The sequence below is a fragment of the Trichosurus vulpecula genome, chromosome 2, assembly GCF_011100635.1.
Source record: "Trichosurus vulpecula isolate mTriVul1 chromosome 2, mTriVul1.pri, whole genome shotgun sequence".
Taxonomy (NCBI): Eukaryota; Metazoa; Chordata; class Mammalia; order Diprotodontia; family Phalangeridae; genus Trichosurus; species Trichosurus vulpecula.
The window spans coordinates 442,781,902-442,796,078 of record NC_050574.1 but is presented as its reverse complement, the minus strand read 5'-3'; the positions used below and the strand labels follow the sequence as shown (position 1 = coordinate 442,796,078).

Below are 14,177 nucleotides of genomic sequence, written 5' to 3'. Positions count from 1 at the left end.
TTGCATGTCAGATTTTCTATTCAGCGCTGGTGTTTTCATCAGGAATGCTTGAAAGTCCTTTATATCATTAAATGTCCATTTTTTCCCCTAAAGGATTATACTCAGTTTTGTTGGGTAGGTTATTCTTGGTTGTATCCTAGCTCCTTTGCCTTCTGGAATATCATATTCTAAGTCTTTTGCTCCTTTAATGTGGAAGCTGCTAAATCTTGTGTGATCCTGACTGTGGTTCCACGACATTTAAATTGTTTCTAGCTGCTTGCAATAGTTTCTCTTTTACCTGTGAGCTCTGGAATATTATGATGCTTCTGAGAGTTTTCATTTTGAGATCTCTTTCAGTAGGTGATTGGTGGATTCTTTCAGTTTCTACTTTACCCTCTGGATCTAAGATATCAGGGTACTTTTCCTTGATCATTTTTTGAAATATAATGTCTATGTTCTTTCTTTGTTCATGACTTTCAGTCCAAAAATTCTTAAATTATCTTTCCTTGATCTATTTTCCAGGTCAGTTGTTTTTCCAGTGAGACATTTTGCATTTTCTTCTATTTTTTCATTCTTTTGACTTTTGTTTTGTTGTTTCTTGATGTCTCACGGAGTCATTGTCCCCCCACTTGCCCAGTTCTGATTTTTAAGAGATTATATTCTTCAGTGAGCTTTTATACCTCTTCTCCCATTTGGCCAATTCTTCTTTTTAGGGAGTTCTTCAGTGAATTTTTATGCCTCTTTTACTATTAGACTAGTTCTGTTTTTTAAGGTGTTATTTTCTTCAGGTTTTTTTTGTGACTTTTTACTAACCTGTTAATTCTCTTTTCATAATTTTCTTGCATCACTCTCTTATTATTTCTTTTCCCAATTTTTCCCCTATCACTTTTATCTTTCTTTAACTCTTCCAGGAATTCTTGTTGGGTTTTGATCCAAGTAGCATTTTTCTTTGTGGCCCTGTAGCTATTTCATGTTCTTTTCTTCTGTTTGTTTCTTGATCTTCCCTGCTACCATGTGGTCAATTTCTTTGTCTTTGTTTGCACAGTTTCCTAGCATATTTCCTGACTTTGGATTTTATATTCAGGTTGGGTTCTGCTTACCTAGCGGTAGGGAGACACTGTCCTAAGCATTGGGCTTTGTCATGCTGCTGTTTTCAGAGCTAGTACTGGAATACTCCTGGTTTTTAGTATTTTCAAGGTGGTGTGATCCAGGGAGAGCTACAGTCACTGCTCTCCTGACCTGTGCTCTGGTGTTCAACCAGGAAGGGCCCCTGCACCCCTGCAGCTGCTAATGCTAGTGCTCCTTTTGGCCCTGCTATGACCAGGTCCTCTACTCCCCTATAGCCACAGTCATTAATGATCCTCTCGGCCTTATAACTAAACATGGCCCCTGCTCCCTTATGACCAGTGAGAAGTAGAAGTACTCCTCTCTGCCATGTACTCAGTGTTAGCAAAGGGTCCCCTGTAATCTCTTTCTGACCAATTATCTGACTCCCTTACCAGCTTTTCTTTTCCCTTATTTGCCCATCTTTATTCTTGTGGTACTTCTCCCATTTTCCATGATCTTTCAACTTTCACTGTTAGTGGTTCAACAAACACATCTGCCACTTCCTTCCAGTGCCCAACAGTCTAATACGTCTGGGCTAGGTGACTTGAATTCATCAAAAGTAGCTAGATGTTCTTATTGTCCCTTTATTTATTTAGTTGTCTGTTCCCTGGGAGTCATTTTTGTTCTATTGTTCTCAGGGCAGTGGTCATTCTCCTTGGCAGAGAAAATACAAGTAAAAGTAAAAAGTTGATAAGCTCTGCCTTCCTCTCGTTCTCCTTTTTCCCTTTCTTATCCACCCCAAGCAAAAGTCCTATCCTGTCTTTATCTTCCTTTTCTTCCAGCAAACACACTGTCGTCCTTTAACATTCCTGATTCTATTTTCACAGGATGATTCTCTTATTCATGGTCTGTAACCTGCCCTTGTTTTAATCTCCTCTACATTTCTTTTAAAAATTTGTGTAAGTTTCCTGTGTATCCATATCTTTAATTTCTTGGACAAGACTTTGTAATCATTGGCAATGTATTAGAGCATTCTTTTGACGGTGTCATTTGTGCCCACAAGAATCACCAAAGGTGGGTAGTTGGCATCTGTTTTGGTGAGTTCTCTGGTAAGTCTTGAATACATGTCCTGGAAGGACAACAGATGATGTTAGCAAGTGACTGTTTCAGTATCCCTGAGTCAGAAAATTACCGATTGCTACCACTGTTCTTTTCTTCCTCTAGCCTATACTGGGTGATCGCTTACCAGATAGTTTAATATTGCCCTATGTATCTAAAAATGAGTGCATCCCCATATGTGCCTGGTGTCTCCTTGCTGAAAATTTATATGTTAAATTTGACTGATTAAATGCTATAACTTCTTTTATCTCACATGCTATTTACTCGTGTGTATATATGTAATACCCATTGGCTATCAAAAGATGAGTAACAATAGGGATCTTTTCAGAGCCATGATAACATTCAGGAGCAGAGAAATCTACTAGTATTTGTTGTGTTCGTGATGTGTGCGTGTGTGTGTGTGTGTGTGCACATATGTGCATGTACACGCATGTACACGTCCTTTGCTAAAGGCCTATTCAAATGCCATGGACCCTGGACCAATAGAGCACAAACTGTGACAGGTGCTAAACCAGAAAAGCTGTTGGTAAAGTCCTAACCATGGATCTCTACTTGGGCCCTGAGGATCCAGTCCAACTAAGCTTGCCAGCTAAGTTTGGGTTAGCACCAAAACTTTCACCATCTGGTAATGATTTTTTTTTTTTAGCTATAGCAATATATGAATACCTGGAGGTATTGTGACTTTTTTTGGAGGGAGTATTATCAACGTGTTAATTATATCCGTGTATTTATATATGTAACATATCTCTTTCCTTTTCCAATAGGGGCTACCAGATGTTCGATTGGCATATATCCAGTTTGCTCTTTCCTTCTTAATTGCTGGTGATGATAATACCATAGCACGAGTGTTGGAACTGAAAGGTATTCACTATTTCTTAGGGAAGAATGTTAAATACTTTGGGGGGAAAACTAATTTGAATAGTTTTGGGTAGAATAGGAAACTAGGATTACTAGCTACTATTTCTTTTGTACTTTTGAGTGAGGGGAGGCAGGGCAATTGGGGGTAAGTGATTTGCCCAAGGTCACACAGCTAGTAAGTGTGTCAAGTGTCTGAGGCCAGATTTGAACTCAGGTCCTCCTGACTCCAGGGCCGGTGCTCTACTCACCACGCCACCAAGCTGTTTCAACTAGCTACTATTTCTAAAAGAATAGGGGGAACGTATGTATTAAAGCTTTTGCTATTATAATAGCATTGACCAAAAATAAAGTGGTATCACAGTCTTGCTATCTGGAATGCTGAGAGATGGCCTAACAAAGAATAAACAAATACCTTCCAGAGGTTGGAAGCAAAGGTATCTTTGTGGTTTTCATAAATACTACATGCATGACTTTCCTTCATGGTGGTGTTTAAAAAACTGAAACTTAATTTTATTGTGCCATTCTTCATGCTATTAAGATGATTGTGCTGCTTATTAGAACTAGAAATAAACCTTTTAAAAACCTGTTTTATGTGAATTGGATACTTTCTGGTTGACTCTTTCCCTTTAAGAAAAAGCAAAACTTAATCAATGTGAGACTCATTCCCTTTGTAGTTTCTTGGGCTGGCCTGGCCTGGCCTGACCTGAAGGTTTTAACCTGGTAGTAGCCCTGTGCTTTCTCTGTCTCAGAGATAGGCTTCATCCTTGACCCAGCCCATGCTGCCTGAGCAGCGGGTAGCCTATTGTCAGGCTCCACATTTGTTTGCATCTCTAGCCCTCCCCATTCTCCACTAGGAACCAGAGGTTGCAAGACAAGAGACCTTGAGGTAGACCTGGAATTTGATGGTGATCTGTGGGTCAGAGAGTTGTTAAGCCTGAGGGATTGATTGGGTTATCATGGAGTATGAAAGGAGAACACTGATGCCGTGCTGCTAACAAGAGGCTCCTCTGTTTGTGAAACTCAAGCACAGAGTTTTTTTCCCCACCCCCAAATCCAGCAAAATTTTTTTTCTTAGGAGACATTGCACTATCTGTCCTGGTTGTTCCTGTTTTCTTGAATGCCTTTGTCTAGATCATCACTGTACCAGAAGAAAAATCTTTTTTCAGCTTTCCATATTTCAGAGAGTCTTTAAACTGAGTTTAACCTTTGAAAGTTTTATTTTCAGAATTTCTCCCTGTCATTTTTGGCACGGGCTTGAAGGAAGACAGAATTTCTACTATCAATCTTTTGTTGTCCACCCTGAAGACCAAGGTATGTCTTAAAGAAAACATTTTCCAAGTGAGAAAAAGAGTGTGTTTTCCTGAATAATGGAGTTGTCAGCATTCTATAGAATATAACTCCTTTGATGACCTCATTCATGAATTTTTATTTTGTCTAGAACAGCAGTTCTCAAACTTTTTTCTTTTTCTCTTTGGTCTCTGGACCCTTTTATGCTTGTAGAATTTGAGGAGCTCAAAGAGCTTTGTTTATATAGGTTATATAAATATAAATAACATCTCAATGAGGCAGCTAGGTGGAGCAGTGGATAGAGTGCCAGACCTGGAGTCAGGAAGACTCATCTTGTTGAGTTCAGATCTGGCCTCAGACACTAGCTGTGGACGAGTCACTTAACCCTGTTTGCCTCATTTTCCTCATCTGTAAAATGATTTGGAAAAGGAAATGGCAAATCACTCCAGTATCTTTTTTTTGGATTTTTTAAAAAATTTATGTTTTTACCTTTTTGTCTTGGAGGGGGACGGTAGGGCAATTGGGGTTAAGTGATTTGCCCAAGGTCACACAGCTAGTATGTGTGTCAAGTGTCTGAGGCCGGATTTGAACTCAGGTCCTCCTGAGTCCAGGGCTGGTGCTCTACTCCCCGCGCCACCTAGCTGCCCCCACTCCAGTGTCTTTACCTAGACAATCTCAAGTGGGGTCGCAAAGAATCAGACGTGATGGAAAAATGACCAAGAAACAACAACAAAAACATCTCAATATTGCTATGAGAAAAGTTTTGATGTTATGGACTATACTTTCAGAACCACTGGTCTAGATTATAGTTTTGAGTGAGAACTTGGTTTTTGTTCATATACAAATTCTGGGGTGGTAGGGCTGTAAAAGTTCTAACTCAACCCTTCCTAATACCCTGGCATGCAGGTATTATACCTTTTGTGTCCTTACCAGTGGGGCAAAATTATTGGTGACAATTGAGTTGAAGGGGGAAAAAAAACCCAAATAGTCTCTGTGAGCTCTAAATTATATAATCATGCTTTGATTTTATAATAAGATGGACGTAGTGTACCTGACAAAATAGTAGTTTGAACCCTGTTGAATGTTTTGTCTTTTAACAATATTTAATAGCAATTAAAAAATGTAAAATTCCACATACTTTGCATTATTTTGTTTTATTCCTTTCAGGTGGTTCACAACATTGGTATCACAAAGACTCAGAAAGTTCGTTTCTTTACTGGATATTTGTTAAATAATGTGGCTTCTCTCTATCGTTGGAATGGAATCGCTGATGTCAGCACAGAAAGTGGCAAGGTACAGTAGTAACTTTGGAATTAAAATGTTAGTGTCATCTTTATGTTCTGGAAAACAGAATTGAGTGTTAACTTCAAAAAAAAATTCCAGCATGTAATAAATTTTTTATGGCTTTTGTGGGTTATGTTAATTTCTGTTGAATAGTAATAGGATAATGGGGTATTTTTCACAGCAGAAACAGTTTTCCTTTTGGCAAATAATTTCATACTTGCCCTAGAATGACTTGCTAGTGCATTTTAGTCTTACAGAATCACTTGAAGCCTACTCTGCTCCCTTTTCTTTCACTCTGTTCTTTTCTAATATGACTGATTTTCATTCAGCTTTTTGGAGATTCCTTGCTCCCGACTTCTAACTTCTCAAGTTGTAGGACATACAATTTATTACCTAATACTTTATTGGTAGGATTGTTAACATTTCTATACCTAAATTGACCAAAGACATGTAATATTTTGTTAATTTTTACTTTTCTTATATGATCTTGAAGTTAAACATAGCCAAAGAAGTGAAAGTTTCAGGTTTCAAGTTATTGTGTAGAACTTTTAATTTAAATCTTAAGATTTTCAGTAATCTTATCTTCCCTTTACAGTCATGACTTGCATGTGTTCTCTTTTAAAAACACGTTGTTGTTCCAAAAGACGATGGACAGAAAACGCTATCCATATCCAGAGAAAGAAGTGGCAGCGTCTAAATGCAAATTGAAGCATACTATTTTCACTTTTTTGGGGGCGGGGGGGTTTCCCTTTTGTTCTGTTCCTTCTTTTACAACATGACTAATGTGGACATATGTTTTACATGTATAACCTACATAAGATTGCTTGCCATTTTGGGTTAGGGGGAGGGAGAAAAATTTGGAGCTCAAAATTTTTCAAAAACTGAATATTGAAAATTGTATTTACATGTAATTGTAAAAAACAAAATACTATTAAATTTTAAAAAAATATTTTGTTGGTTTGAAAAGATTATTTGACTCCCTTCCATGCCAGAAAGCTTCAGGTACTTAATAAAACATTCTTAAATGTGGAATTTTATTCATAAGAATAAAATAAATTTGATGTATTAAAGAGGTATTGAGCTTGTTTTAGAACAAAGGTATGAACTTGCCATTTAACAAAAATTCTGTCCTAATCATGCCACATACCAGTATTTATATAACTTAGAAAACTTGCTTTTATCTGTTTTTACTCTCTAATCATTGAACATTTTGTTTTTTCTCCTTTCTCTTTTTTTCTGTTTTGTTTTGTTGTTGTTTTTTTTTTCCTCCTTCCCTTTCCTTTCTCCCTAATAGCCTACTGAAGAAGCAGCCAAGACCATGGTAAGGGAACTGGTTCACAACTTTTTAATGGACCTTTGCTGTTCTCTGAAGCATGGCATTAACTTCTATGATGCATCTCTTGGTACTCTGGGCAGGTAAAATACAATATGGTTGTATGTACAGTGGTATGTGTTTTTATAAGCCATTATGTATGTGAAGGTCAGCAAATTCAGTTACTCTTCAGTTAATTGAAGAATTTTAGAAGTCACAGAGACCTTAGAAATCATCTTGTCTTTTCCCCTTTCACTTTTTTTTCTAGACCAGGAAACTGCCTATAGAGGTTTTATTTATTGAGTTCCCATGGAGGAAAATGTCCAAGGGTAGAGAATACCTGCAGTAACTTGAATTGGAATCTCATTTTCTCTAGGCCTGAGGCCTAGCTGCAGTCAGCTGAATCTTGTGGGTTTGATGCACACTTGGGATGTGTGCATATTCCCTGGGAACCTAGGTCATTCTTGGTACCAGATATCCCAGAAAGCCTGGATTGGGTTTTAGGGATTAATTCTCCTCTTAGTAGAGTGAGATTAACCTGGAGGGAACCAGAGTTCAGAAATACCATAAAATGACTCAGACCCCATTGAGTCCTTGGAACTGACCTAAGCGACTTTTCCTGAGACCCAGAGAATGGTGGTACAGAACCCTGGCTCTGGATTCAAATCTTGCTCCAATGTTTATTACACTGTGTGACCTGGGGGACACTTCACTTAACCTCCTGGGCCTTAGATTCCTCATCTCTAAAATAAAGGGTTGTACTAGATGGCTTCTAAGATCCCTTCCAGTGCTAGATCTGGAGTAGGAGCTAGAGCAGTGCTTTAGGTTCATAGGATCACAAAGGGTCTATGAATAAACCCCAGTTTGATTGAGAGCAGATTCTCCAGCCTAGACTGTTCATGAATAAAATAGAAAATATTATTGCCATCTATTAGCAGCAATTTGCTGGTAAATGTTTAACAACCAAGTCGGGGGGGTGGGTGAGTGAGAGGTGGTTGTATCATGACAAGTTTAATCTGCATTATTAACATATTCTTCAATAAATTAGTTTGTGATTTGTAGCTTGGCTAATTTCCAAGGTGTTAAAGCTCACACTGAAAAGTTAAAAATTGGCTCCTGTAAGATTGTATGAACTGGCTCCAGCACAACCCCTTAGATAAAGAAACAAAGCTCAAATGAAGTGACTTAACCTCCCTTTATCATTTTACTTAGTCATCATAGGAGGCCCATTAACTTTTTTTTCTTCTTTTTCCTTTTATTTATTTATTTAATATATTTAGTTTTCAGCATTGATTTTCACAAGAGTTTGAATTATGAATTTTCTCCCCATTTCTACCCTCCCCCCTACTCCAAGATGGCATATATTCTGGTTGCCCCATTCCCCAGTCAACCCTCCCTTCTGTCACCCCACTCCCCTCCTATCCCCTTTTCCCTTCCTTTCTTGTGGGCAAGATAAATTTCTACACCCCATTGCCTGTGTATCTTATTTCCTACTTGCATGCAGAAACTTTTTTGTTTTTGTTTTTGAACATCTATTTTTTAAAACTTTGGCTTCCAAATTCTCTCCCCTCTTCCCACCCACCCTCCCTAAGAAGTCAAGCAATTCAACATAGGCCACATGCGTATCGTTATGTGTAACCCTTCCACAATACTCATGTTGTGAAAGACTCACTATATTTTGCTCCTTCCTAACCTATCCCCCTTTATTGAATTTTCTCCCTTGACCCTGTCCCTTTTCGAAAGTGTTTGTTTTTGATTACCTCCTTCCCCTATATGCCCTTCCTTCTATCATCCCCCCTTTTTCATCTTCCTCCTTCTTTCCTGTGGGGTAAGATACCCAATTTAGTGTGTGTGGTATTCTCTCTTCAGGTCAAATCTGATGAGAGCAAGAGTCACTCATTCCCCCTCACCTGCCTCCTCTTCCCTTCCTACAGAACTGCTTTTTCTTGCCACTTTTATGCGAGATAATTTACCCCATTCTATCTCTCCCTTTCTCCCTCTCTTAATATATTTCTCTCTCATCCCTTAATTTTATTTTATTTTTTTTAGATATCATCTCTTCATATTCAACTGACCCTGTGCCCTCTGTCTATATATATATATATATATATACACACACACACACATACATACATACACACACACACACACACACACACATATGTATGTATGTATGCATATTCCCCTCAGCTACCCTAATACTGAGGTATCATGAATTATACACATCATCTCTCCATGTAGGAATGTAAACAAAACAGTTCAACTTTAGTAAGTCCCTTGCAATTTCTTTTTCTTGTTCTTTTTCTTGATTACGTTTTCATGCATCTTAATTCTTGTGTTTGAAAGTCAAATTTTTTATTCAGCTCTGGTCTTTTCACTGAGAAAGCTTGAAAGTCCTCTATTTTATTGAAAGTCCATATTTTGCCTTGGAGGATGATACTCAGTTTTGCTGGGTAGGTAGGTGATTCTTGGTTTTAATCCTAGTTCCATTGACCTCTAGAATATCGTATTCTAAGCTCTTTGATCTCTTAATGGAGAAGCTGCTAGATCTTGTGTTATTCTCATTGATACTCAAATTGTTTCTTCCTGGCTGCTTGTAGTATTTTCTCCTTGATCTGGGAGCTCTAGAATTTGACAACTATATTCCTAGGAGTTTTCTTTGGGGGGATCTATTTGAGGAGGCGATCTGTGGATTCTTTCAATTTCTATTTTACCCTCTAGCTGTAGAATATCAGGGCAGTTCTCCTTGATAATTTCTTGAAAGACGATGTCTAGGCTCTTTTTTTGATCATGGCTTTCAGGTAGTCCAGTAATTTTTAAATTATCTCTCCTGAATCTGTTTTCCGGGTCAGTGGTTTTTCTAATCAGATATTTCACATTGTCTTCCATTTTTTCATTCCTTTGGTTCTGTTTTATAATATCTTGATTTCTCATCAAGTCACTAGCTTCCACTTGCTCCAATCTAATTTTTAAGGTAGTATTTCCTTCAGTGGTCTTTTGGACCTCCTTTTCCATTTGGCTAATTCTGCCTTTCTTTTTTTTTTTTTTTTAATTTTTTTTTTTTAAATTTTTAGTTTACAACACACGGTTCTACACAATTTTGAGTTCCAGATTTTCTCCCCTCCCTCCCCGCTCCCTCCCCAAGACGGCATGGAATCTCATATAACTACCATGTATAACTTCGCATTGAATTAATTTATACACTAGTCAAGTTGTGGAGAAGAATTATGACCAATGGAATGAATCATGAGAAAGAAGAAACAGAACCAAAAAAAAACCAACCCAAAAACAAAAGAGAAGAAAAAAGGCGAGCATGTGGTGTGCCTCAATCTGCATTCAAACTTCACAGTTCTTTCTCTGGATGTAGATAGCATTCTCCATCATGAATCCCTTGGAGTTGTCCTTGCACCTTTCATTGCTGAGAAGAGCGAAGTATGTCAGGGTTGGTCCTCACGGAATCCACATATCTGTGGTTGTGTACAGTGATCTCCTGGCTCTGCTCCGCTCACTCAGCATTATGTCGTGTAGGTTTTTCCAGGTTGTTATGAAGTCCGTATCATCCCTATTTCTTATGGCACAATAGTATTCTATTACCTTCATATACCACAGCTTGTTCAGCCATTCCCCAATTGATGGGCATCCCTTTAATTTCCAATTCTTGGCTACCACAAAAAGAGCCATTATAAATATCTTGGTATATATGGGTCCCTTTCCCTCTTGTGTGATTTCTTTGGGATACAACCCTAGAAGTGGTATTGCTGGGTCAAAGGGTATCAACATTCCTATGGCTCTTTGGGCGTAGTTCCAAATCACTCTCCAAAATGGCTGGATCATCTCACAACTCCACCAGCAATGTAACAATGTTCCAATTTTCCCACATCCTCTCCAGCATTTATCATCCTCCTGCTTTGTTGTTTTAGCCAATCTGACAGGAGAGATGTGGTATCTAAGAGTTGTTTTGATTTGCATTTCTCTAATCAGTAGAGATCCAGAGCATTTTTTCATATGCCTATAGATAGCTTTAATTTCTTCCTCTGAAAACTACCTGTTCAAAACCTTTGACCATTTCTCAATTGGGGAATGGCTTGTATTCCTATATATTTGGCTCAGTTCCCTGTATATTTTAGAAATGAGGCCTTTATCAGAGATACTAGTTGCAAAGATTTTCTCCCAATTTTCTGCTTCCCTCCTAATTTTTGTTGCATTGGCTTTTTTTGTACAAAAACATTTCAATTTAACATAATCAAAATTATCCATTTTGCATTTTGTAATGCTCTCTATCTCTTATTGGATCATGAATTCTTTTCTTTTCCATAAATCTGATAAGTAAACTATTCCTTGCTCTCCCAAATTACTTATAGTATCAGCTTTTACTCCTAAATCATGAACCCATTTTGACTTTATTCTGGTATATGGTGTAAGATATTGGTCTATGCCCAGTTTCTGTCCTACCATTTTCCAATTTTCCCAACAGTTTTTGTGAAATAGTGAATTATTAGCCCAGAAGCTGGCCTCTTTGGGTTTATCAAAGAGTAGATTGCTAAACTTGTTGATTTCTCCTTCTTGTGTACCTATCCTATTCCACTGATCCACATCCCTGTTTCTTAACCAGTACCAGGCAGTTTTGATGACTGCTGCTGTGTAGTACAGTTTAATATCTGGTATGGCTAAGCCACCTTCTCTAGCATGTCTTTTCATTAATACCCTAGATATTCTAGACCTCTTGTTTTTCCAGATGAATTTTGTTATTATTTTGTCCAGCTCAGTAAAATAATTTTTTGATAGTTCGATTGGTATGGCTCCAATCTAATTTTTAAGGTAGTATTTTCTTCAGTGGTCTTTTGGACCTCCTTTTCCATTTGGCTAATTCAAGGCATTCTTCTCCTCATTGGCTTCTTGGAGTTCTTTTGCCATTTGAGTTAGTCTATTTTTTAAGGTCTTCTTTTCTTCAGTATTTTTTTGGGTCTCCTTTATCAAGTCATTGACATGTTTTTCATGGTTTTCTTGCATCATTGTCATTTCTCTTCCCAATTTTTCCTCTACTTTTCTAACTTGCTTTTCCAAATCCTTTTTGAGGTCTTCCATGGCCTGAGACCAGTTCATGTTTTTCTTGGAGGCTTTTGCTGTAGGCTCTTTGACTTTGTTGACTTCTTCTGTCTGTATGTTTTGGTCTTCTTTGTCACCAAACAAAGATTCCAAAGTCTGAGTCTGAATCTGAGTCTGTTTTCGCCGCCTGGCCATGTTCCCAGCCAACTTACTTGACCCTTGAGTTTTTCAGCGGGGTATGATTGCTTGTAGAGTAACGAGTACTTTGTTCCAAGCTTGAGGGGATGTGCTGTTGTTTTCAGACTTATTACAGCCAGCTCTGCCACACCAGCACTCCTCCTTCCCCAAGAACCCCCAGCCTGGACTGGACTTAGATCTTCAGCAAGCTCTGCACTCCTGCTCTGATCTGCCACTTGTATCCTCGCACCAGGTGGGCCTGGGGCCAGAAGCAACTTTAGCTGTAGTTCTGTGCCTGCACCTCCTCCTCTGCCCCCGGGCCGGTGGCTCAACTGCCAACTCCTATCACTCTGTCCTCCACAGCTTTTCCCACTAACCTTCTCTGTTGTCTTTGGTGTTTGTGGGTTGAGAAGTCTGGTAACTGCCACAGCTCACTGATTCAGGGCGCTAGGGCCCGCTCCACCCGGCTCCTGGTCTGGTTGGTCCTGCCACCGCCCACGCTGTGCTATGCTCCTCTCTGCTCCCAGCTCCATGTGCGATGGACCTTACCCAGAGGCCATCCAGGCTGTCCTGGGCTGGTGCCTTGCTTCCCTCCGCTATTTTGTGGGTTCTGCAGTTCTAGAATTTGTTCAGAGCCATTTTTTATAGGTTTTTGGAGGGACTTGGCTGGGAGCTCATGCAAGTCCCTGCTTTCCGGCTGCCATCTTGTCTCCGCCCCCTGAGGCACATTAACTTTGAAAGTACTTTTCTATTATGATGATTACACCATGTAATTTACATTCTTTTCAAAATACTCATTACATGTGAGCTACAAGGTGCTGAACTTTAAGGAAGCTGACATCTCTTAGCTTTTGCTGATTTATGAGAAGTGCATTAAAAATTGTCAGTAAATGTCATAAAATAAAGATGTCGTATATGTATGTATATATTATTAGCATGTATATAGGCACATACTACATATATAAGTATATGTAATATGTGTGTATAGACACATTTGAACATATTAAACACATAGTGCATATAAAACGCTAATTTTCAGTGATAGAGTGGGGGAAATAGAAAATTCCTAAAATGTGTTGGCTACGACTTTTTCTACATCTCATTTTCTACACTATTATCGTTAGTCCTTTTATTACTTCTAATTTTGATCACATTAAGATTTTTTTTTAATTAAAAGTTTGCTTTGTTTAGAATAAGATCTGTTTCTTGAAATATTTATCTCTTGATTTAGTCTCAGTATTTCCAAACCTAGACCAAGAAATTTCTTTCATGTGTTGCTAAAGACAGAACACTCAGAAGCAAGGAAGAGAAGTCAGAAAAGCTAGGTTGTATAGTGGTACAAACTTTTTAGAAATCATTTTGGGGAAATGAGGTATCTTAGACATTTTACTTATTCCTCTAAAAACTTTATTGTGGGCTTAGTGTGGGCTTTTTCTTCCCTAACCTTTTCTCATTTCTCTCTTGAGTTTTTATTTAGAACAAACCAGATGTGGAAGAGATAAAAAAGAAACAGGAGCAGTTTTTTAATGTGCCTTTGGTGGGGGTAGGGGGAAAGATAAGGAGGAAAACAATGGAAGAGATCAGTTTTCATCTACTCAGGTGCAGTAAAGTAAGATTTTAAAACCTTCCAAAAGAATTGAAGCATCTCAACCTGAAACCTGGGGAAAACCCAATAGTCTAAATTTAATTCCTCCATGACATAGTGTAGTGTTAGTTCAGAATTACCTTTTCCTCACTCCTCTAGAGAAATTGACATTTATTGTAGTAACCACTGGCTTTTGGAGTTTTTGAAAAGTTTTACCCAGACCTGGTTTTTGTTTTTTTTCTTCAGAGGAGGGAACTTGACTCTCTTGAACTTCCTACTGGGTTTGAAGACAGCAGCGGATGATGACATGGTGGCTGAGCTTGTAGTGAACATCCTAAAAGTATGCCCAGACTTACTCACTAAGTACTTTAAGGAGGTGACCTATTCCTTCGTTCCAAGGATGAAATCAGCTTGGTTAAACAATGTCAGGCTACTAAGGAAGGTAAGGAAAATGACTCTAGTTGAAGATGAACAGTTAAAATT

At 38.4% G+C, this 14,177-nt stretch overlaps 1 protein-coding gene across 1 annotated transcript in view; it reads left to right on the top strand.

Annotated features, from left to right (window-relative positions):
* URB1 (URB1 ribosome biogenesis homolog) overlaps nucleotides 1-14,177 on the top strand; it is a 109,951-nt gene that overhangs the window by 15,292 nt on the left and 80,482 nt on the right. The window contains exons 5-9 of the mRNA XM_036745302.1: nucleotides 2,910-3,006; nucleotides 4,229-4,314; nucleotides 5,458-5,583; nucleotides 6,869-6,990; nucleotides 13,941-14,136. Coding sequence (XP_036601197.1) covers nucleotides 2,910-3,006; nucleotides 4,229-4,314; nucleotides 5,458-5,583; nucleotides 6,869-6,990; nucleotides 13,941-14,136 — 627 coding nt within the window. The remainder of the gene's footprint in view (nucleotides 1-2,909; nucleotides 3,007-4,228; nucleotides 4,315-5,457; nucleotides 5,584-6,868; nucleotides 6,991-13,940; nucleotides 14,137-14,177) is intronic.